At 36.1% G+C, this 23922-nt stretch overlaps 5 protein-coding genes across 6 annotated transcripts in view; all 5 read right to left on the bottom strand.

The window, feature by feature from the left end:
* Positions 1 to 135: 135 nt before the first annotated feature.
* Positions 136 to 23922, bottom strand: part of LOC100876314 (uncharacterized) — a 57865-nt gene continuing 34078 nt past the window's right edge. The window contains exons 2-4 of the mRNA XM_076533586.1: positions 4463 to 4535; positions 3547 to 3945; positions 136 to 2686 (exon numbers count right to left, since the gene is read on the bottom strand). Of these exons, the coding sequence (XP_076389701.1) occupies positions 2173 to 2686; positions 3547 to 3945; positions 4463 to 4535 (986 nt within the window). The 3' untranslated portion in view covers positions 136 to 2172. The remainder of the gene's footprint in view (positions 2687 to 3546; positions 3946 to 4462; positions 4536 to 23922) is intronic.
* Positions 7071 to 9574, bottom strand: LOC105662619 (uncharacterized). Its single transcript, XM_012286567.2, has 2 exons — positions 9449 to 9574; positions 7071 to 8704 (listed from the first exon to the last, which is right to left on the bottom strand). Exons 1-2 carry the CDS (start codon positions 9538 to 9540, stop codon positions 7693 to 7695), a joined length of 1104 nt encoding a protein of 367 aa, XP_012141957.2. The 5' UTR covers positions 9541 to 9574; the 3' UTR covers positions 7071 to 7692.
* On the bottom strand, positions 9540 to 14971 carry LOC105662618 (uncharacterized). Its single transcript, XM_012286566.2, has 3 exons — positions 14944 to 14971; positions 11861 to 11894; positions 9540 to 11592 (listed from the first exon to the last, which is right to left on the bottom strand). The coding sequence occupies exons 1-3, from the start codon at positions 14969 to 14971 to the stop codon at positions 10590 to 10592; spliced, it is 1065 nt and encodes a 354-aa protein (XP_012141956.2). The 3' UTR covers positions 9540 to 10589.
* The window catches only part of LOC100882515 (uncharacterized), a 54622-nt gene continuing 42792 nt past the window's right edge, over positions 12093 to 23922 (bottom strand). The window contains exon 5 of one of the 2 annotated variants that reach the window (XM_076533563.1): positions 12093 to 18083. In XM_076533563.1, the coding sequence (XP_076389678.1) occupies positions 16514 to 18083 (1570 nt within the window). In that variant the 3' untranslated portion in view covers positions 12093 to 16513. Of the gene's footprint in view, positions 18084 to 21594; positions 23841 to 23922 lie in introns of those variants that run through there. The other variant, XM_076533566.1, reaches the window with a different exon arrangement.
* LOC105662616 (uncharacterized) lies at positions 18861 to 21383 on the bottom strand. The gene is made up of 2 exons (XM_076533587.1): positions 20897 to 21383; positions 18861 to 20826 (listed from the first exon to the last, which is right to left on the bottom strand). The coding sequence occupies exon 2, from the start codon at positions 20724 to 20726 to the stop codon at positions 19863 to 19865; it is 864 nt and encodes a 287-aa protein (XP_076389702.1). The 5' UTR covers positions 20727 to 20826; positions 20897 to 21383; the 3' UTR covers positions 18861 to 19862.

Here is a 23922-nt window from a genome sequence, read left to right as displayed (position 1 = left end):
CATTTTCTTTCTTGTCTGATAAGTCGTTGTTGATTCACGTGTAGATTTGTCAGACATAAATGCGCAGATAATGAAAATATTTGGAGTATTGGTTCCTTGAGATTTGAGGTCGTTGAAAGATTATTTGGATTGTAATAAATTTAGTGAAATTTTTTATTCAGTATAAAATGACAATAGATGACTTCCATGATAAACATATTGTAAGAAACACTGGCAATAAGAATCTCTAAAAATAGGTAGGGATAATTAAAAATCGATTTCTACCAATACCTTGATAAAAATTATTTTCGTTGACTTTCTTAAGATACAACTCGATCTTATTTGAGACTATTGTACAATCTTAATCGCTATAAACGGTATAAAAAAATGTGTATAAAAATCTGATGTTAAATTTATCACATTACATTATGTTTTTCAACGAAACTTTAATCGACCGTAAATCAACTTCTTTAATTATATTTAAATAAAAGATCATTTTCAGTAAGTTCGTTGACTTACGATCGGTTAAGATTCCTTAAAATCATATTGAATTCTACGTTCTACGTTTACAAAATAGCACAGCGACACTCGCAAATAAATTTAGAATGCACCTTAATACTATCATCAAGGACGGCCTTACGATCGCGCAAGTTGCACGCGTAAATTTCCTTAAACAAAATTCAACTTTGTTGATAAAGAACATGGTACTTCTCGAAAAAATTAATACTATTTTCGATGTCTGTTCTCATAATTGTTTACCTCTTGAGGGATATTGGCACTTCAAATAAACGCAAAATAATAAAATATTAGTCCTTGGCTGTTCAATAAACACAAAATACAGTTTTCATGTAAATTTAACAATTACAAAATATTGGCTGTCGATGTTTAACAAATAAAATAATTTCGTTTGATAATATTTAATGAATGCAAAAAATAATTTCGTCGTTGTTTAAAAAACAAAAAACATAATTTTGTTTATTAATAAAAACAGAATATAATTTTCTTTGCAGATAATAATCATACACAAATAATAAACAACCAGTGAACATAATAATGACGTGTTAAACATTCGTTGAACTTTAATAAATATAAAATATAATCTTGTTAAGTTCCCTCAAGAAGTAGTCATCAAACTTCAACGTAACTTTTCCTCAATAATAATGAGAATATCGATGATTTATATTTAACATGAAAACACTAGATTCTTTTAATAGAACTTACGATGAAAGTTGCCTTCTTTAAACGCGATCGATTACAACGCTCTAGTGGTTAATCCATCTCAGGTGGATAGCGATTATATCTGTAAGGGTTGTCCCGATTTTACGAGGGGTTTTGTAGAGGTCCCACAAGGGTAGTAATTCATGAAGGGTCTTCCAGTATTGAACGTTCGAGTTTTTACGCGTTTCAGGTAAAAATATGAATCTACGCAGAATTTTATTTCACCGATAAATTTTTTCGTTAGAAATTTCTTCTTTATCTTGTAACTTAAATCATAAGTTAAATTACAATTTTTTTAAATTTATCAATTTATAATTTTTTGAAAAATTTATCAATTTTTAACTTTGTTGAAAAATGTATTAATTTATAATTCTGTTGAAAAATGTTTCAATTTATAAATTTTTTGAAAAGTGCATCAATTTATAATTTTGTTGAAAAATGTATCAATTTATAATTTTGTTGAGAAATGTATCAATTTATAATTTTATTGAAAAATATATCAATTGATAATTTCTTAAAAAATGTATCAATTTATAATTTTTTAAAAATATTTGAGCAAAAAAAAGTTAACCCTCTTCAACGTTAGGGTTTGTGATCGATAAATTTCTAAATTTCTACCTGTAAAAATTAAGAAACTTGAAAAATGTAGATCTTTCGAACTTCAAAAGCTAACAAATTTTAATTTCCGTAAATATAACAATCGAGAGTTGAATACAACAAACCTAACCAAAAATCCAGAATCCAAAACCTAAGATAAAATTATCAATCGTAATATTTTATCTCAGAATGCATTACAAATGCATTTTTCGTTGAAACAACGCAAGTCCAGCCTCAAACATGTACAGACGTTAACCCACAAGATGGCGCGCAGGCCAGAGATACCTCAAAGATGGCGCCAAGTAAAAAAAGCTTATCCTCACGCGCCAACTCACGAGTTAACATCAGTAACCCCAGAAACAATAAAATCATACTTGATCAGTGACAAGACTTCATATGAGTATTCAAAACCGTCCTAGTCACAAACCCCTTACTGCAACGCGTACAAACATACGGTCGTTCTCCCGTATGATACCGTTTATGTACCACCAGCGTGGATCTCTGTGTAAACGCTTTACCACACTGATCGCAGGAATACTTTCTCTCGCCCGTGTGTGTCACATTATGAGTCCTCAAGAGTGTTTCACACGTGAAACACTTGCCACACACTTCGCAGGTATACGGTTTTTCGCCCGTGTGCCAGCGATTGTGGATCTCCAAACCTTTGGCGGTTTTCAGTTCCTTGCCACAAAGAGCACATAGGTATCTCCGTTTCTCGTACTTACGTTTACCGCCGTGGGATTTCATCTTGTGTTGCTTTAATACTGATTTGTCTATGTATACCTTGCCGCAAACGTCGCATTTGTACATGGCACCCTTTTCTTCGCTGTCGACCTTGTCTTGGATGGAGACTGCTGGGTCGTAGTGGTAGAGGCGGTTGTGCTCTTTCAGGCTGTGTGGAATGTAGATGATTTAGAGATTTAGGGATTTAGGGATTTGAGAGGGGTGAAATATAAGAGTGTTTGGGATATAAGAGTGATTTGAATTGGTCTTTTGAGTTGGTGCTAGATTATAATACATGGATTGTAGGTGGATTATAAGTTGATGTATGAGACTTGCAAGTTGATGTAGGATTCTAGGGACTTTTGGAGTTGGTATTTAAGAACATATTTTCCTATGCAGAATTTACAAAATTTTCAAATGTTCAAGCTGTAGAATTTGCGCTGTTGGAAATCTCTAATTTTGCAAAACTTGTATAATACTAAACTTGAAAGTCTGCAAATTAGTAAATAGGTAAATTTGGAAATTTGAAAGTTTGCAAAGCGGTGGATGTGAAAGCTTGAAAACTCACAAAGTGGTAAATTAAGAAATAAGATAATCTTCAAGTTCGAAAGTTTGCAAACTAGTAAACATCAGAATTTGAAACTTTGCAAACAAGTGCACACTAGAATTTAAAATTCTGCAAAATGGTAAAAGTGAAAAAAGAAAATTTGCAAAGTGGTAAAAGTAAAAAAAGAAAACTTGCAAAGTGGTAAAAGTAGAAAAAAAAACTTGCTAACTGGTAAAAGTAAAGAAAGAAAACTTGCAAAGTGGTGAAAGTAAAGAAAGAAAACTTGCAAAGTGGTGAAAGTAAAAAAAGAAAACTTGCAAACTGGTAAAAGTAAAAAAAGAAAACTTGCAAACTGGTAAAACTAAAAAAAGAAAACTTGCAAAGTAAAAATTAAAGAACTTGACAATCCAGCTTGCAAACCGACAAATTTAAAAATCCAAAAACCAGCAAATTTTTATAATCATACTAAAAATAAGTCCTACCTGTACACGTCATCAAAGGTGCTACCACAAGCATTGCACTGTTGAAACGGCATAAAATTGTGCATCGTTCTATGCGTCACTAAGGACTCCTTATCGTTAAAATTCTCGCTACAAATCTCGCAAGTGAATTTGACCTCGCTATGTTGTCGTTTAATGTGTCTTTCAACATCAGAAGTGTCCACCCCCATGAAACTGCACTGAGCACATGGTATCGTTTTGGGTGTATGTGATTTCTTCACATGGGCGTTCAGCATAAACTGCTGAGGATACGTCTTATCACAGGTGCCACATTTAAAAGGTCTTTGGATACCATGAACGATCCTCAAGTGGGCTACTAATCTCGTCACGAAGTGAAACTTTTCTTGACAAATATCACAACTTTTTTCGTTTCCTTCGAATCTGAAAATTTCGGGTTTACATTCGTGTTAGGTACGATTGATGTTCTATTCAATTTTAAAAATATTTAACATTATTATTATTATGGGATATTGTATAGAAAAGCATTAGATGGAATGTCAATAAAGTTTTTGCTGTTATTAGATTTCAGAATTGTTAAATTGTAAATGTATATTTTGCTGACAAAGGTGGAGACATAGGAAGAAATAAAATTAATTATGAACTAGAGTTAACATAGTTTTAATATTGCATGATCCACTGCACAGATCAGAAATTTATCTCTAAATGAAGATAACAGTAAAACCTTCCTGGGTTAACTATTAACTTGATATCATATAAACTATGTTATCATATAAACTAATAAATTTAGTATTTCATCTAACATTATGTAAATAATGTACTAAAGATGTAGTAAATATCGAGGTGTCTATATTTGTTAGTGCAACGAATTGTTGATTAGGCTAATATGAATTCAACTTGAAATTACATATGATGAGGTATGATTAAAGTATAGACTCACTTCTGTTCTGAATCTAGAACATCCTCGTTTTCTTCGCAGCCAGCAATCTCCTCTTGTTCATTGGTCCAGTCGCTGGAATTAAGGAACCTTCATTGACACAAATACGCATTTACACAAAGCATCATTATTAATACTAGCTTCCAGCGTTCTCGTACTTGACGAGTACTTTTTTGTGTAACTTCTACACTATGGAACTTTGGATTTTTAAGAATTCGAAACTTTTAATCGACTCATTCTTTAGATTTTGATTTAGCAAAATTTTGATCAAAACTTGGGCCTTTATAATATTCTTTTTGGGCCTTTATAGGATTTTTGAATTTTAAGAAATAATATTAGTGGAATATTTCAAAGTTTACCATATTCGAAAATTTTCACTCATATAAAAATTTTGGATAACGTTTAGAAGAAATTATGTACAGTAGAATTTCGGTATTTCCCTGCGCTAGGGGCTCCAGCATTACGACACAAAAAGGAGTGACAGTATTACAGTAAAACAGCAAACAAATTCATAAAACTTGTAAATTGGTAAAATTTATAATAAATTAATTTACAACTAAGGATAATTTATAATAAATAAAGAATTAAGGTTACACATGGTCTGAAAAGTCAAAAACATAAAAGGTTCATAAGCTTAAACCACATAATTCTTAAATCCCCACATCAATTCCTTCATACACGTATCAATACATGCTTCTCCAATCTTAACCCTTTCAGGATCGAATCATTTTCCAACAGTGACTAATTATTCTTCATAGAAGCCTAAATGAAATTCACAAAAAATTCACATATACAAAATTAATTTTATAATAGAATACTTCTGATGAACTAAACTAACAAGGGTCGTTAGTCACAGAACCTTCCACCAAATTTTAGCAAAAATTACATCATCATCGGCCGTGAAAGGGTTAACCTTTCAATAAAACACAATTTCCAACTCATCATTTATTGTACATAACATCACAATTAAGTATTCGCATCTTCGTGTACTCTCCGGTGTTTCTTCAGGAAGCTCCCAGAAACGAAAGCCTTGCCACAATCGACGCACTGGTACGGTCTCTCCCCCGAATGATACCTCAGATGCAGTATCAAAGAAGTACGTTGCGTGAACCTTCTCCCGCACTGTTTGCAAACATTAGGTTTTTCACCGGTGTGCACCCGTCGATGAAGTTCAAGGTTCTGTTTGCTAGTGAACTGTTTCTCGCACATATCACATTTGGCGATTTTCTCATTCGTATGCGTTCGTCTGTGGACCACCAAACCCCTTCTGGAGGACAGCACAGCCCCGCACAGATCGCACAAATAATTAGTCTTCTCGTGCAAACCGTGACGTTGCTTCAAGTGCTTCTTCAAAGACAACTTCCTCGCGAAACTCTCCAAGCAGACACTGCACGCGTGTTTCTGTTTGTCGCTGCTGGACTCCACATGCAGGACACTCGGGTGCTGAGCCCTGAGATGTGTAGTTAAATTTCGTTTGTAAAGGTACGATTTGTCGCAGTGATCGCAGCGGAACAGTTGTTTTCTAGTGTGGACGTTCACGTGCTCCAGGTATTCCCTCCTCAGGAAGAAACCCTTGTCGCACTGGTCGCACTTGAAAGCGTAATCCTTCATGTGACGACGCTGATGGCTCTCCAGATTCGATTTCTGGTTAGTTCTGTAGTCGCACAGGTCACAGGCGAATCTTTTCGAGCCTGTGTGTATTAGTTTGTGGCGGGCGATGTTCATGGGGCTTCTGAACGTTTTGCCGCACTCGTCACAGCTGAACGCTCTGTCGATCCCGTGGAGGTTCTTCAGGTGCTCCACTAGTTTTATGGTGTGACAGAAACACGCTCCGCATTTGAAGCACTCGTGAATTGGTCGGGAGGCGGATCTTCGGGACCTGAAACAGAGATTTTGATGAAGTTTTGAAGATGAAGGCTTCAAAGGTATATGTATATTTAACTTTTAGCTGTATAATTAAATAGGGATTACCAAGTAGTGTTCCTGCGACTTCAATTTTATTATATTTCTTGTTTTGTACCTTTTATACTTTTAGATAATTTAATAGTCTGTAATTATTATTGTTTCAAAAATTTAGTTGTGATAATTGCAGATGTTAATTCTTTAATACCTTACTGGGGTCTCCCTGGTTTTTCCGTAGGATCTAGGGTTTTTTAAGCTTGTAAGACCTTTCGAGATTTTCCTTAGATTTTTTCTAGATTTCTATTAAATTTTGTATTTGTAAGAATTTATTCTATATAAGAATATAAGAATTTATTATATATTTTACTAAATATATGCTCTGTATGTGAGTATGTTAACGGTTTCCATCGATAATAGAAGTCAAGTTAAAATTTACAAAATGGCGGATGAACTGTTATAAAATATTTTTAAGTGAAAGTTAATACCTACCTAGATTTGTTATTTTGAAGAAAGAGCACATGTGATCAATGATGCATTTTTAATAAAATAACTCTCAAATCTTATATATTAAGGTCATCAAAATTTTGAATGAAAAATAAAGAACATTCCAATATTATTAAAATAATGGCAAATAATGGTAAATAATAATAAATAATGGATTAACTTAATTAAGAAATTAATTCTCCTAATTTTTTCTTTATTCAAATAAATTTAAATAAATCATATTTTTACTGTAATTCTGCTTTTCTACAATTTTCATAATATTATAAATACAATTTTAAATAAACTTTATAATTATCACTACGAAAATTTCTACAACAGGTAAACATAAAATCAACAATATATTTCCTGATAAAAGATTGCATTTTTATTTCACTTTTTTATCTTTATAACATCATGTATCTTTTTTCGCAGGAACAGATATTTGTACAAAACAAGCATTCTTTGTGCTTATCTTTATGGAAGCATAAATACGTCTTTATTGTTTTGCAGATCCTGTCAACTCTACAATACGTAATATATAATCTATACAAATTCAAAATTTTAACAAGTATTAAACATTTTAACACCAGCTTATTTCAATAAATTTACATTAATAATTAAATACAAATCTCTTTAAAAACATGTCAAATGTCTTTTGTTTCTGTATGGTTAAAAATCACATAAAAATACCGCAAAAACTAAACCCTGTCTATTAAAATATTTCAAAAAGGAAACAATATCACCCTAAAACAATTAAACCTTCAACAAGGTTTCATCCTAAAACAATTAAACCTTCAACAAGGTTTCATCCTAAAACAATTAAACCTTCAACAAAGTCCCATCACAGACTAATTCTTCAAACTCGAGTCACGCAGACTCCTAGTGAACTCCGCAACAATATCCTTGATGGACACCGCAGGCACCGGAGGCAGTGGTCCAGGATGTCTCTTCCTGTGTCCCAGCAATCCCGGCTTCTGAGCGAACGTCTGTCCACAAATATCACAACTATACGGTCTCTTTCCTGTATGTATCAAAATATGTTGCTCCTGAGCCGACTTCCTCGGGAACGTCTTCCCGCAAACAGGACACGAATACGGTTTGATACCCTGATGAATCCTGAGATGCACATCCAGATCCCTTTTATGCCTAAATATCTTCCCACACGTCGGACACACCACTTTCTCCCTACTCTTATGCCATAACAAATGCAGCTCCAAGTTTTTCTCCGTCGTCATACAACGTTTACAAATATGACACTCGAACGCCGTTTTGTAATGTTTGTACTTCATGTGAGACTTTAGAGCAGGAACGCTCTTGCAAGCGTGGTCGCACAGGGTGCAAATCAGAGGAGGATCGTCGCTGTGCATCAGGTTCGTGTGTTGATTCAAGTCGGCCTTGAACTTGAACTGCTTCTCGCAGATCGAGCACGTGTACGGAAAGCTGTTCGTGTGTTTGCGGATGAAGTGGTCCCTCAGGGTCCATTTGCTGTTGCTCTTGTATCCGCAGATGGTGCACGGAAACAGCGCTCGGCCGTGTTTCTGCTCGCAATGTTGCTTCAGCTGCTTGCTGAATTTGAACATTTCGGTACAGTAGTTGCACTTGTGCTTGTGCTGCTTCATGTGTACTTCTATTAAATATTTTTGATCGAACTGTTCTTTGCAGTGGTCGCAATCGAAAATTTGGGACTCGTTTTTTGGGTTTTCGGTTTCGGGGAGTTTTGTGTTACGATTTTTACGGTTTGTCTTGGAGTTTTCGGATTTGGTTTCTTTGTTTGCCAAGGTGTAGATCTGCTCTATTTTGATGTTGGAGGGCTCCTGTATGGTGTCGTCTACGCTGCCGTTCAAGGGGTCCCATAGTAAACTAAAACAAATTGAAGGTGTTGGTTAAGTTTTGATAGGGGGAGTTGAGGGATGAGGTTACTTACTTGGAGGTTTAGTAGATGGTCATTTAGAAAGTGCGTTAGATTGAGGTAGAAGGTTTTTTAATACTCTTGTTATATCGCCATTTTTATAGGGACATTTATAGGGATGGTAATTTCTAATTACATTTATGTAGATTCATGAAGGCATAATTTTGGGGAAACAATATAATGATCTATCGATGCATTGTTAATTCTGAGAATATTCTATTGCAATACTGTCTGTGGCAATATAACGAGAGTCTACTGTATTGTCATTCAGAGGATAAGACATACGGTTAAAATTATTCAAGATATTGTATAGTTAATTTAATTGCACAGTAACATCTTCAATATTAAATTTTTTACAGTTTTATAGTTAAAATTTTTTCTAAATATATTTGAGTGAAATGTAAGTTATCGTTGGGTAAAAATTACTATAATGTAAGGACCTCTAACTAGCTGTTTTTAGGAGATCAAACTTGAAAATGTTCAAATTTCTAAATTTCCAAACTCTCAAATCTTTAAATTTTCAATTCCCAAGTTTTACATTCTTAAACCCTAAATTCCCAAATTTGAAAATTAACCAAAAACTAATAAAAATATTTCTATCCCTACTTTGTCATTTTTGCTAGAAAAACCTATGCTCACTATTGTACATAAATAATATTTCAGAAATAAAAATTCAAATTTTTCGTCATACTTACTTTCTCCTTACATCATCTTCCAAGTAGAATTTTTCAAATAAAACACGATTATCATCGAAACGTTTCGCCAGTAGATTCACAACATACATCATACTCAACTACATTTTTTATTAAAAAGTTTGCAATACAATATAACCTTACAAAACTTCATGCATTCATGATAACAAATTTTCTCTGAAAAATGGCGATAGAAGAGTACAAAGGACCTCAACATTCAAAATCTACAATACTGAAGCTTCTCGAATATATAGTCAATCAACTTGCTATTAAATTCACCACAAAATGCACTTGCAAAAAGGCTGAACATTTCAACGATCAAATTATTTATCTGGCAAGAAAAATTCACATTTTATGTGTCTCGTTTCACACTCACAGCCTTCGCCTCGAATCAAAGTTACTCTAAGCACCGCAGGGTTATTCAATAAATAATGAGCTTTTATTTAAAATATTACTGATGTCTATTTTTTATACATTCGTAGGAACAATGGTTAGAATAAAGAAAAAAATACTGGCTGATGTTGTTTGATTTCTGTTAAAATGAGAATAAAAATTTTTTAATGGAAATATTTCTATAAAAAATCAGCAGGGAAATTTTAAATAAAATACGTATTAGAAATGTAAACAATACATGAAATTTTTGCATGTTTCAGAATAAAAGTTTTTCAAAATTATTTAAAAACAAAAAATTATAAAGATGTTCAAAATGATTTAAACATCTCAAAAGAGAAGCATTTAAAATTATCTACGTATTTAAAAATAAGAACAATATTGAAAAATTTTAAATCATTAGCAATAAAAAAATATTTAAATTATTAAAGTACTTGCAAGTAAAAAATATTTAACCAGAAATATTTGTAAGTAAAGAAACTAGCCAATCTACAGAAACTAAGTATGCGTCTGACGTCGTATATTTACGTCAGCAGCAATCAAAAGTATAAAAAGTACGACAAAAAAGCCAATTCGTATTCATTATGAAAATGGAGTTCTTTCCCTCATGACGGCAATGTAAATTAAAATTTCAAATAAAAAACCACTGAAAACCTTCGTATCAAAATTACCCCATTTGCATAATAAACAGTTCAATTATTCCCCTTAAGCAACTATCTCGTTAATCATTGAACAACCCTAACCCCCATCCACTTCACTCGATCTTGATCATATTCTTCATAGTATACTCCTTCGTGAACTCCGTCACAATATTCTTGATGGACACCACCGGAAGAGGCGGCAGAGGACCGGGATGTCTCTTCCTGTGACAAATAAGCCCGGGTTTCTGCGCGAAAGCCTGTCCACATATGTCGCACACATACGGCCTCTTGCCCGTATGAATCAGCACGTGTTGTTCCTGCGCGGTCTGCCTCCTGAAGGATTTCCCGCACACGGGACACGGGAACGGTTTCACCCCCGTATGCACCCTCATATGCGAATCCAGATCTCGTCCTCGAAACCTCTTCCCACATGTGGGACACAGGACCTTCTCCCTAGTCTCGTGCCACGTTAAATGCTGCTCCAAGTTCTCCTGAGTCGTCATCCCCCTTCTGCAGATCCTGCAGATGAACTCCGGCTTGTAATGTCTGTACTTCATGTGTGCCTTGAGCGCGTGTAGGTTCTTGCTGAAGTGTCCACACACGTCACAGACGATGGGTGGCGAGTCGCTGTGGTTCTGCTTCACGTGGTGGTTCAAGGCCTTCTTTATCTTGAACTGTTTACCACACACGTCGCAGGAGAAGTTGTAGCTGCTGGTGTGCAACCGTATGTAGTGGTTCTTCAGGGTGCCCTTGTTGTTGCTCTTGTACTCGCACACGCTGCAGTCGTACACCTGGCGTCTGTGCATCTTCTCCGTGTGGGACGCCAGGTACCGACGGAGTCTGAAGGTCTTCGGACAATCTGGACACCTGTGTCGGTGCTTCTTCAGGTGCTCCGCCAGGTTGCTCTTCTTCAGGAACTTGTGACGACAGTGGTCGCACTCTAGGGGCACCTTTTCGGATGGTTGATTGCAGGAGAGTCTGCAGTCGGGTTGCACTCTTTCGAGGTTGCTTTCGATCTCGAAGTTCTCCTTATCGATCCAGCTGGTTAAGCTTTCGGGGAAGTCGATGGTTGATATGATGTGCGAGTCGGGCTCCTCTTCCAGAGGATCCAGGATTCTAAAACAGAAATTGCATCGTTATTGAAGATTGCAATTTGTGTGCTGAGTTGCTGAAGACTTAAGGATCTAAACGCATTCTAGGGTCATTTTGACCCGGCTGAACAAAAAGTATAGGAAGTTTAGTTGAGCTAATATATTTCCAATTCAGGGTCGGTCAAATGTGCGACGTTTTAATTATGGGTCAAAATGACCACACACGTCTACTCGGAAGGAAAACGAAAATTAAGAAAAGAAATGAAAAGTGTCTAATATCTATGTTGTCATACCTGCTTTTTCGAAACAATCCGTAACAGTCGCATCCTGCAAACGTATTAAATTTATGTTCATTATTATCATCCTGATCGTTTAATATCTTTAAACATACTTATCTTATTTTAGTATCTCTAATTCTTCCGTGTTTTGAACAAGAATCTATATTAGAAGAGTACTGAAATTTTTTTACGGAAGCAGAGGTGTTTATATATTCAAATTTGTATTTTGAGGAAATAGTCGAAACGATCAGGCTCAGTAAAAATATTTATTTCAAACTCAAAGCTATACACAGCGTGTACGTGCCTTTACGAAGGTATTGGACTAAAGGTATCGATTTTAGAAAAATAGCGATCGTAGGCGCGTTTTTTCTTTTCCTCTGCAAGGGTTCAACAACTAGTCCCTTCGAAAATTACTAGTAACTAGGTTCTGGGAATTTTTTAGTTGTCTACGGCGAATTGTCTTGTTTGGTTATAGTCTTGGAAGGACTAGCTCGCAAAGAAAGTATTCTTGAATTATATCACAATGTGTATACTTGGATGCAATATAGGCTCTTTTGATTAAGACTTATCTAGGACCTTATGGTTTCCCTAGAATTTTCCTAAGTTCTTTGTAAGATTTTTCTGAGTTCTTTGTAGGATTTCCCTAGGTTCTTTAGAGGGCTTTTCTAGGATATTCCTAAGTTCTTTAGAGGACTTTTCTAGGACCTCCTAAGTTCTTTACAGAATTTCCCTAGGATCTCTCAAGGTTAGTTATGAGATTTCTCTAGGATCTTACAAGGTTAGTTATAGGATTTCCCTAGGATATCTCAAGGTTAATTATGGAATTTCCCTAGAATCCTACAAGGTTACTTATAGGGTTTTCCTAGGATTTCTCAAGGCTAGTTATGGAATTTCCCTAGGACCTTACAAGGTTAGTTATAGGATTTCCCTAGGATCCCTCAAGGTCAGTTATGGAATTTCCCTAGGATCTCTCAAGGTCAGTTATAGAATTTTCTTAGGATCTTTCAAGGTCAGTTATAGAATTTCTCTAATATCTCTCAAGGTTAGTTATAGAATTTCCCTAGGATCTCCTTAGGCCATTTATAGAATTTCTCCAGGTTTCCAATAGATTTGCCTAGGATTTTACTAGGATTTTTCGGAGTTTTTTCTAAGATTATTATTTTATTTTAGATACTTGAAAATTTAGGTATTTTGAAATTTTGGAATTTGAAAATGTAAGAATTTAGAAATTTATGCAGTTGAATTTTGGGACCTAGAAAATTTGGAAATTTCAGAAACTTGGAATTTAGCAATTTGGAAATTTCAGAAATTTAAGATTTAACAGCTTAGGAACTTGAGAATTTGGAAATTTGATAATTTAGGAATTAGGAAATTTTAGAAAAATGTAGAAATTGTAAAATTTGAAAATTTTGGAAATTGTGAAATCTAGAAAATTTGGAGATTCTAGAATTGGGGAAATTGTGGAATTTTGGAAATTGTAAAATTTAGAAAATTTGGAAATTGTGAAATTTGGGAAATTGTGGAATTTGGAAAATAGTGAAATTTGGAAAATTTGAACCTTGAAAAATTGTGAAGTTAGAAAACTAACACTATTGAAAATTTTCAAATTCAGAACTTTCAGAATTCGAAAAATTAGAAATTTGGTTATTTAACAAATTGAGAACTAAGAAATTTGAAAATTTGGAAATTTCACACCTCAGGAATATAAAAATTTCATAAATTACAAATTCAAATATTTTGAAATGTCACAAATTGAAAACTTGAAAATTTCATCCCCCAAAATCCAAATTATTGCTTCTTACATAAACCCTACATTGCACCCAAGCATACTTATCAATGAACTCGTACATAAATTACTTGAGAACAATTTCCTAATACAAGAAACGTTGGTCAAATTCTTTTTTTAATCTAAAAACTGTTTATACAATTTAACTCTCAGGTGGCGGTTTTTGCAGACCTAAATCATCCCTTAAATATAATTTTGAGTTCGTCTTCAAAATGCTACTCTTACTTACTGTGTCATATATACGAAAATCTATCGTTTAGATATAGTAGTTAATTTTATAGATTTCAGGGTCGCACAGACCCGGCCACCGTAGTTCTCGGATTTCGATGGAAATGTTTATTGAAAATGGGTAACAACGTTGTATCGAGATAAATGAGATTTAGCGATATTACAAGTTTAATATAAGGGTGAGCAATTGTTCGTTTTCTGGAGCAATATTTGATACGAGTCCGTTATTGAATACTGTTGAACTAAGCTTCTGTATCGATTTATTAATTATCGAATCAACGCATTAAAGAATTTCATATTGTTCAACTGCTTTACAGTGTACAAAGGGAAACATTGTTTTTTATATATACATGTAATATCAATTACAATTCTTATTAACAATATTGTTAGAAATGTTCGACGAAATTGAACCGAAAAGGGAAAGAAAAGATCCTATGCTCTTTTTTTCTCGTTAATCTTCAATTTACAAAGTGTCTGTTATATTATACATCTTACAACTGTATACTTACAATATTACGCGAGACGTCTAAAAAATAAGTATCGTTCGCGATTACGCTATCGATCTTTCAATCTTGACGGTATACAAATCATATTCTAGGCTTAAATTTTTATTTATTGTTGTTCGTTTATTTTCGGTTGCTTTTGGGCAGATATGGATGGGAAAATATTCTGAACATCTTTTCGGTCGAGTTAATAAAATTAATTAATTAATTAAATTTATGTATCGTTGTTAATATTAAGCAATGTTTTAGTTATCTAATTTTTAACAAATTAGTAAATTTACAAATTCTCAAACTTACAAATTGACAAATTTATAAATTTTAAAAATGACTAATTCTTAAACTTGAAAATTAAGAAACTGTCAAAATTATAAATTTGCAAATTTACACATTTTTTAAATTACCAAACTCAAGCTTAGAAATTACTTTTCAAATATCTTACTCTATAGTTCTCTATAGAGGACCTCTTACTATATTGCCGATTGTTAGAACGCCATCTGTTGCAATATAACGAGTGTCAACTCAATTCATTATATACTTCTTGATTTAATTTTCAAAGATATTACAAATAAAATTGGTTTTACCTCCTGCCTCCACAAATTCAAGCGACATATTTTTTATAATTATTAAGATTTATAAATTAAAAGAATATCTTGATTACGTGTACATTAAATTCATTGAATTTCGCCCGAAAAGAATTAAATTTCAAACTATGATCATATTTAAAAAACAAAGTAAGTGCAGCTTATTAAAACATGCAATTTACATAAATGAGCAAAAACACTGTTATAAATTATTTCATCCGATTTACAAGAAATTTTACGAATATTTTCCACTTTATTAGGTGTATAAATGAATAATCCAAATTCTTGTAAACATCTGAAAAATTTATTTTGGAATCAACTAATTCTCCCTCCACTTTGCAATTATATAACGGTGACAGTTATTAATAACATAATACAATAAAATAGTGCTAAATGAATCAATTTTATGAATTACAATTCTGTAAAGGTGTACACCGAATACATTATTAAGCACGGTAGGAAAACGGCGATATAGGGAGAGGAAACCCTACGACTCGTTATACATAAAAATATTAAAATATTTAAATTATATCTAAAAATTATCAGAACTCGATAATAATTTTCAAGATATTCATATTAAAATTACACTGGAAAAAACTAATATTTAACTTTGAATTATTCATTCGTACACCTAATCGACTCTTCGGCGAGTTAGTAACTACAAAATTTCGTTTTAGGAAGCACCAGTCTCTGTGATCGAATTTTACGATTAATCTTGGTAACATTTTGTGATCAGGTAGATTTTCCCATGTTAAGTGTACACTTGCGAGCATGGATGGCTTCTCTAGGGAAAATGGCGATTCGAGGAAAGGAAGATGCTCTGCCATTGGTTTTTGAAGTTTGGAGATGTTTAAAAGGTGTTTAGGTATTTGAGATTATAAGAATTTTGGGGATTTGAGAAACTTGGGGATTTGAGAAATTTGGGGATTTAGGAAATTTGGGGATTTGGGAAATTTGGGGATTTGGGAAATTTGGGGATTTGGGAAATTTGAGAATTTGAAATATTTGGAGATTTGAGAAATTTGGGGATTTGAGAAATTTGGGGATTTGGGAAATTTGGGAATTTGAAATATTTGGAGATTTGAGAAATTTAGGGATTTGGGAAATTTGGGGATTTGAAATATTTGGAGATTTGAGAAATTTGGGAATTCGAGAAGTTTGGAGACTTGAGAAATTTGGGAACTTGAGAAATTTTGGGTTTTGAGAAATTTGGAAACTTGAAAAATTTAGTAATCTAAGAAATTTGGGGACTTGGGAAACTTGAAAATTTTTGAACCTAAGACTCTTAGGCATTTGAGCAATTTACACATTTTGCAAATTTTGAAATCTAAATATTTAACAATCTCAAAAATGTTGAAATTTAGTATCTCAAAAATTCCTAAATTAACCTATCAAATTTCAGAACACCTCCCAAAATCAAAAGCAACCAGAACACCCTCCCGCCCCAACATCCTTAGATCGCCCCATTGCCCCGAAGTGTACAGTTCTCAAACGATATGCAATGATCAGTCCACAATTCCCGTTTCACGAATTAAGTATCCGCTTGAAAGACCGAGCCAGTCAAACGCTCCTACGCCTCCTCCTCGATTCTCTCCTCGCTCTCTCTCGCGTTAATTTCCTGCACATATCCTTCGGTGAACTCCTTGACGATATCCGCGATGGGCATGACGGGTAGCGGAGGATGTGGTCCAGGATGCGTCTTCCTGTGGCAGATGAGTCCCGGTTTCTGTGTGAACGCTTTGCCGCAAATGTCGCACACGAAGGGTCTCTTGCCGGTGTGAATGAGCAAATGCTGACGCAGTTGTGACCTCCTGGCGAAGGGTTTGTTGCAGATGAGGCAGGAATGTGGTTTGCATCCCGTGTGCACCGCCATGTGCCTCTTGAACGAGTCCTTTTTCGTGAACGTCTTTCCACATTCTGCGCACACGATCTTCTCCCTCTTCTCGTGCTGGGTCAACAGGTGCTGGTCCAGGTTCTCCTGCGTCACCATGCGTCGTTTGCATATGTGGCACTCGTACTTGGGCTTATAGTGCGCCCACTTCTGATGGACGTAAAGGGAGCCGCTGTTCTGGCACAGTTTACCGCAGACGTCGCAATTGATCGGCTTCTCTTTATGATGAAACCGCACGTGGTTAGTCAAATCACCCTTCACCTTGAACTTCTTCGGGCAGAACTTGCACTGGTGCTCGTACCGGTCGGTGTGCTTCCTGATGAAGTGCGACTGCAGCGAATGCTTAGATCTACACACGAACCCGCAAGCTGCGCACGGGAACAACATGTTGTTGGGCCGCTTCCTGGACCAGGTCTCGTGTTTTCTCTCCAGGTGCGCGGCGAACAGACTCTTCTTCAGGGTCCTATAATCGCAGACGGCGCATATGTACGCACCGTCCTCCTGGATGCACACCTTCTTCTTGTGCGTCCACGCCACGTGCTTCCTGAAGGATATGGCAGAGCTGAACATCTCGGAGCAGACCTTGCACTTCAACGCGCCACCCGCGTTCTTCGACACCTTTCTGCGAGTCTTAGTCGGGGAGGAATGGTTGTTTATGGACTCCAGGATCTCTTCTTCCAGGTACTCCACCTGTTCTTCCTGGTCACCCTGGTCCACCTGGTCGACTTGTTCGAGTTGTTCTTGATCGTTGTACGTTTCGTCTTGTTCCTCCTGCTCTTCGGGTTGGAACTCGACCGGGTCCACCTTCTCGTCCATGTCGTTGGACATCAGCTTCTCTATGGTCACCATGCTGCCGTGGACCTTGACTTGGTACAGGTCCCCGATCGCCTTGTCGTTGTCAGCGTCGATGGTGCCGTTTAGGATGATGGGCTTCACGTCATGCTCCTCGTCCCTTTGCTCGGCACTCGGGTCCAACAGTTGCTCTTCTTCGTACAACTTCTCGTCCGTGGAGTCGTACGGCAGGTCCTCGTTGTAAAAGCACTCCACTTTCACGAGGTCCTTGCACTCTTCGTGATCTATCTCGTCCACTTGTTCCGGGATATCCTCCTCGTATAACGGTATTTCACCTTCAGGTACAAAAGCGTAGTAAGGTTTCCCGTCGAACTCCAAGATCTGCCACTTCTTCATCACGACCGACTCCTTGTCGTATATGAAGATACCACGGGAGTTGAAGCTTTCGAGCTCGTACCTGAAACATCATCGATCAACAGCGTTATTAAGGACACTTCAGGCGTGGCTTGGTCGACAAGCTTTCAAGCGGTTTCGTTTCTTATCTCTTATGATGTCGCGGCTATCGAGGCATCTCTCGGCAAACGTTGTTACGCGGCTGTTAGAGAGACACGTGGTGCAGATTGGTTAGAGTAGATTGGTCACAAATGAGATGTACACTTTGGTGCAACGTAGCCTGTCGTTTGTTAAAAGGAGGAGGAAAGATATTTAGGTTAAGCTTAAATTCGAGTCTAGCCTCTTCCTAGATTCTAGAGTCTCCCTAGGTTCTACTTTGCTTTCCTCCAAAATTGAATGCATGTGAGGTGTTTCATATACCTTCAATTTTAAGATTTTATTCAATGAAATATACATTTTTGAAATCAATAAATTTTATAGCGTAACGATTCGTGAAGTACATAAATTTTTGCCTTTCTGAATTTGAAAGCTGTAAATCTTTCTAAGCCCTGTAAAAATTTCTGAACCTTGTCATTTATAGATTTGAAGACTTGCATGTCTGCAACTTTGGCTTCCTTTGAACGAATGTAACGATACCAGCTTTCACAGTATGTCACAAAAGTTAGAACCTAAGGAATTCTAGGAATATGAATTAACACTTGCTAAGCGAAATATAAATTACACGCGACCATGTAAAATTTTTGTAGCAACTTAGGTCTACCATAGCATATTAGTGATGAAGAATGCTTGAGTGAGAAATTCGAATGAAGCAGAGCAAAAGTGATTCTATCAACGACATGTATATTATTAATTGATAGGGAAAACAATACTTTATTTTGAGCATACATTACAAATACTTTGGATACATTCGTCTATTGGATACATTCTTTGGATACATTACAGGAATATATAAAACAAAATCAACAAAATATAAACGCAATACAACTCCTTTTTGTTCACAGAACAAATGTTCAGTAAACATTTTAGCACTCGCTTATTTTTTATAAAATACACTGAATATACAAAATAAAAAAATAACAAATCTTGATAAAAGTAGATCAACCACCTGTGAGACGAATCTCTTATGCAGTCTATAGTCACGGTAGACACACAAGATGGCTGACCAAAGCATTTTGCTCTGAATGTGTTACAAACAAAATTATAATCTTATATCATTCTTGTAATTAAAATTATAATCGTCTTTTGTAATCAGTTATAATTGTCTTTTATAATCAGGTGTAGCGTGCAGCGTTGATTTTTTCGCCGCTACAAACTCGATGTTTCCGGGCCTGGGAAATGTCCACGTACCGGAGACAATAAAACTTTCGCCGACCAGATGATGTTCCGTTGTCGTGTGTTTACGGGATTTCTCCTCTTGAGTTTTTCCCCGTGCTTGCGGGGGTAGGCTCAAGAGGCAACGAAAAAGGTCATTCGAATTACCGACTTCGACTCGAACAGTCACTTTTCGATCATCGAACACCACGCGCATTACGATCAATAAAGTTCTCGTTTTTGTTAATCGGACTACGATTCATTCACCCTTCACCTCACAGGTATAATTAACGTCAAAGCTATTTTTCATAATTAATTGTGATTCAAATTATAATTTTTGCTATCAACCATAATAAAAATTATCTTTCATGAATAATTGTAAATAAAATTATAATTATTTGGCAAAAATAATTGTAATCAAAATTACAATCATCTGGTAAAAATAATTATAATCAAAATTACAATCATCTATCAAAAATAATTATAATCAAAATAACAATTAATTATAAAAAATGACAATAAAGTCTTCCCTTCACTCTTTCGTGAACTCCTTCAGAATGTGATCGATGCGCTTAGCCGGAAGCGGCGGCAGTTTCTCCGAGTGTATCTTCCTGTGCAACGTAAGTCCCGCCTTCTGCGCAAACGATTTCTTACAGACATCGCACTCATAAATCCTCTCCCCCGTATGCAGCAGCAAATGTTGACTCAAACTACTATGTGTGCTAAACGCCTTGCAGCACACCGAACACCTATACGGTTTCACACCCGTGTGCACCAGCTTGTGTTTCTCGAAATGGTGTCTCTCGAAGAACGACTTCCCACACTCGCACACGAACTTCTTCCTCTTCTCGTGCTGCGACTTTATGTGCTGCTCCAAGTTCTCCTTGCTCACCAGCCTCCTATGACACACGGGACACTCGAATTTCGCTTTATAGTGCGCGTGCTTCTGATGAGTGTACAGACTGTTACTGTTCTGACACATTTTACCGCACACGTTGCACGCCACCGGAAGTTCCTGGTGATTCAGTCTGATGTGCGTTGCTAGATCACTTTTGATCTTGAACTCCTTGCCACAATCTTCGCAGCTGAACTCGTAATTCTGAGTGTGTTTGCGCACGTGGTGGGCCTTCAAGGTTTCCTTTCGAGAACAGAGCAGTCCACATATGGTGCACAGGAACTTCTCGCTGTTGAGCTTACGTTTGCGGGAACCTTTGTGGTTCTTGGTCGTGTGGGCGATTAGGGTTGATCCTTCGTCGCTTTTGGAGTCGATCTTCTGCTTCGGAGAGGGAATAGAAGATTCTTTGGAGGTTGATTCTTTCTCAACTGAAGTCTCGTGTGTCTGCATGTCTTGTGGGAGATTTTTCTCTTTGAACTGTTCACCACAGTCGTAGGTCATCAAAGTTTCTTGTGATTCTTCTTTTATGATGAGCTCCTCATGTAGTAATTCTTCTTCGTTAGAGGTTTTAACAGTTCGCGATGAAATGGACGTCTGTTGCCTGAAACAGAAATGTTCGTAACGTTTATTAGAGTTCTAACAGAATAATGTTTAATACAATATTTACTTACAATCGAAATTAAATCACGTTGAGTTTGAAACGAGAAATGCGATCAGGTGAAAGAATTGGTTCTTGAGGAATGATCTTGTGGTTTTATTTTGTGTAATGGTACATTAACATGTTCAATATTTATTGTACATGCATCTGACTATAATTTTAATTTAACACTATGCTGGGTTTATTTTATGATCTTAACAAACTTCATTAAAAAATAATTTTGTATTAAATAAAAAATGATGAATACACAGAAAAATTGAATTATAACTACACCAAATTTTGAAAGATTATTATGTAAATATTTGTAAACATTTTGAAAGAAACGGGACATGCATTGTATTTTTAACCGCACCATCGATGGTGTAACCGAGTGGCAAAAATCTATAATAGAGATAATCGTTTCTCTTTATGACACTCCAAGGATGCACAATTATCGATTAATTGTTACAGATGAACCTGCACCATCCCAAAATAGTCTGAATTTCCTGAAACACAAAATCGCAGTTAAATTTGAAATTAAACAATGTCACTGTAATTCATACTAGTAATAAAAACACAATACATACCTGTACATTAAAATTCTGCACAATTCATAATTGAATCAACAAATTCACAAATAAATCTCCTTTCTTCTGTTTAAATCACAATGTATCACATCATAAAAAATAAATTTTGGATTTGGATATAAAGAATAAAAAAGAAGAATCAATATACGTTTTAAAGAACAAATATAATAAAAATTTCTGTTTAATCATAATTATATTACACAAATCTATTAGACGATTTCACAATCCGCGTTGATGTTTTTTTAAATAATTATAAACGTAAACAAGCATTTTCCATAGGATTCGTGAAAAATATGCACAGGATGCGATGCGCAATTATCGAAACACCCTGTATGTTTGTTGCAAGATTGTGCTCAAAATAAGCTCCTATTCTTTGCAAAGTATTCCACATTTCATTAACCCTTCTATCCTTTAAATAAAGCATTTTTACAAAGGTCGATATTTCATCCGAAACGAACGCGTGAAAAATAGCAACAATACTTAAAAAAATAATTACAGGTTATACGATGTTATACAATGATCCAGAAATATGAAATTCGAAATCTTTTACTTACATTAATCAACATAGTACGTGAATTTTTTAATCGATTTAGGATAACCAGAGGTGGCGAGATTTTGGTTCTCTGAAATTGGGATGGAAAGTTTGAAATTTCGAAAATTTGCTAAATTTGCAGAATATAAATTTGTGGATCTATTTGAAATTTGGAAATTTGGAAACTTGAAATTTGTCAATTCATTGAGTTGCAAATTTGAAAATCTAAAATCTATATCTTTATATATTTATAATTTCAAGCTTCCAAATTTCCAACTTTCTAAATTTCTAAATTTTTAAATCACCAAATTTCTACACATCTTTTATAAATTTCTAAGCTATTAAATTTGGAAGTGATACAATCTGTAATTTCTATATTAAGCTTTCCAAATTTTCAAATTTCTAAATCAAATTAAAAAGCTACCAAATTTCAAAATCTGAAAATTTGGAAATTAAATTTCCATCCCAAACTTCAGGTCCTCAAGACCCGCCACCTAACAATAAAAAACAAATCCGATTGCTCTAAACAAATTCAACAATAAATCAAATGATTGCAGTAACCGACAGCACAAAGTATCTCCCGCAATATTATAATACAGTACGATCATTCCTTCTTCATGAAATCACTAAGAATGTGATCGATGTGCACAACGGGTAGCGGTGGATGCACTCCAGGATGCGACTTTCTGTGGCAGATGAGTCCCGGTTTCTGTGTGAACGTTTTTCCACAGATATCACAGATATACGGACGCTTCCCTGTGTGTATCAACAAATGTTGCCTATAAGCAGTTCTCCTAGCGAACGCTTTGCCACAAATATGGCAGTCGTAAGGTCTGTCTCCTGTATGCGTCATCATGTGCTGCTTCAGACGATGATTCTCCGAGAAGGACTTTCCACATTCCTCGCAAACGAAGCTCTCTCTGCGCTCATGTTGCAAGAGAATATGCTGATCCAGGTTCTCCTGTGTGACCATTCGTCTCTTGCAAATGGCGCACTCGTATTTGGGTTTAAAATGTGCCCACTTCTGATGCACGTACAAAGAATTGCTATTAGAGCAAGTCTTCCCGCAGACGTCGCACACGATGGGTCCCTCTTTGTGTTTGAAGCGCACGTGTAGCCTCATGTCGCCTTTGACCTTGAATTTCTTACCGCAGTACTCGCAGTCGTACTTGTAATCAGACGCGTGCTTACGCTCCAGATGTTCCTTCAACTTCCTTCGGTTCTGGCACTTGAACTCGCACTCGTCGCAGGAGTACTCTTTCGGTTCTGTGGAGCCATAACTGCTTCTTCGTCTGTCTATAGTTTTCCCGGTGTGCTTTCTGCTGATGTGCGAGGTCAGGGTGGACTTGTTGGTGCTCTCGTAGTCGCAGAAGTTGCAGGTGTACGTGAGGCTCTCCGCGTCCTTCAGGTTCTGCTCCTCTTCTTCTTTGTGCTCCAACGCGATGTGCATCTTGAAGGCTACTAGGCTGCGACAGACCTTCAGGCAGACCTTGCACTTGTAACGCTGTGCCTGCTCGTGTACCGCGTTTCTGTGACGCTTGAGCATCTGCAGAACCGGGAACGAGATGTTGCACTCCTTGCAGGCGTACACGGTGCCCTCGTGCTTGTCGTCCGCGTCTTCGTTCTCTTTCTTTATCTTCACCGTGTCGGGCGATTTTTCTTCGTCGACGGTGTACGTCTTCTCTTCGTTCCTGTGTTGCGCTTCCGGTGATTTGTCGGACAATTTGGAGAACTCGGTTTCCACTTGGTTCGCGGGGAGGAAGGCATAGTAGAGGCTACCTTCCACGTCGACAACCTGCCACGGTTGCATCGCGATCGATTCCTTGCCGTACAGGAAACGTCCGTTCCCGTTTAGGGTCCTGAAAAGCACAGAACAGTCAGTTAGGTATCGCACGCAACAGCCGGTGTTAATTTACGGTCGTTCTGTGCCATCCTATTTTT

This window comes from Megachile rotundata, chromosome 7, assembly GCF_050947335.1.
Source record: "Megachile rotundata isolate GNS110a chromosome 7, iyMegRotu1, whole genome shotgun sequence".
NCBI lineage: Eukaryota > Metazoa > Arthropoda > Insecta > Hymenoptera > Megachilidae > Megachile > Megachile rotundata.
The sequence above is the reverse complement of the archived record's forward strand: the minus strand, read 5'-3'. Positions and strand labels throughout refer to the sequence as shown.

Coding starts and splice junctions, on each gene's coding strand:
- LOC105662619 (XM_012286567.2), bottom strand. CDS start 9,540: ATGATGTATGTTGTGAATCTACTGGCGAAACGTTTCGATGATAATCGT. Junction 8,705..9,448: donor GAAGATGATGTAAGGAGAAA/GTAAGTATGACG, acceptor AATTTGTTTTAG/TTTACTATGGGACCCCTTGA.
- LOC105662618 (XM_012286566.2), bottom strand. CDS start 14,971: ATGTCGCTTGAATTTGTGGAGGCAGGAG. Junction 11,895..14,943: donor TGAATTTGTGGAGGCAGGAG/GTAAAACCAATT, acceptor ATACGTTTGCAG/GATGCGACTGTTACGGATTG. Junction 11,593..11,860: donor GGATTGTTTCGAAAAAGCAG/GTATGACAACAT, acceptor TTTCTGTTTTAG/AATCCTGGATCCTCTGGAAG.
- LOC105662616 (XM_076533587.1), bottom strand. CDS start 20,726: ATGACCTACGACTGTGGTGAACAGTTCAAAGAGAAAAATCTCCCACAA.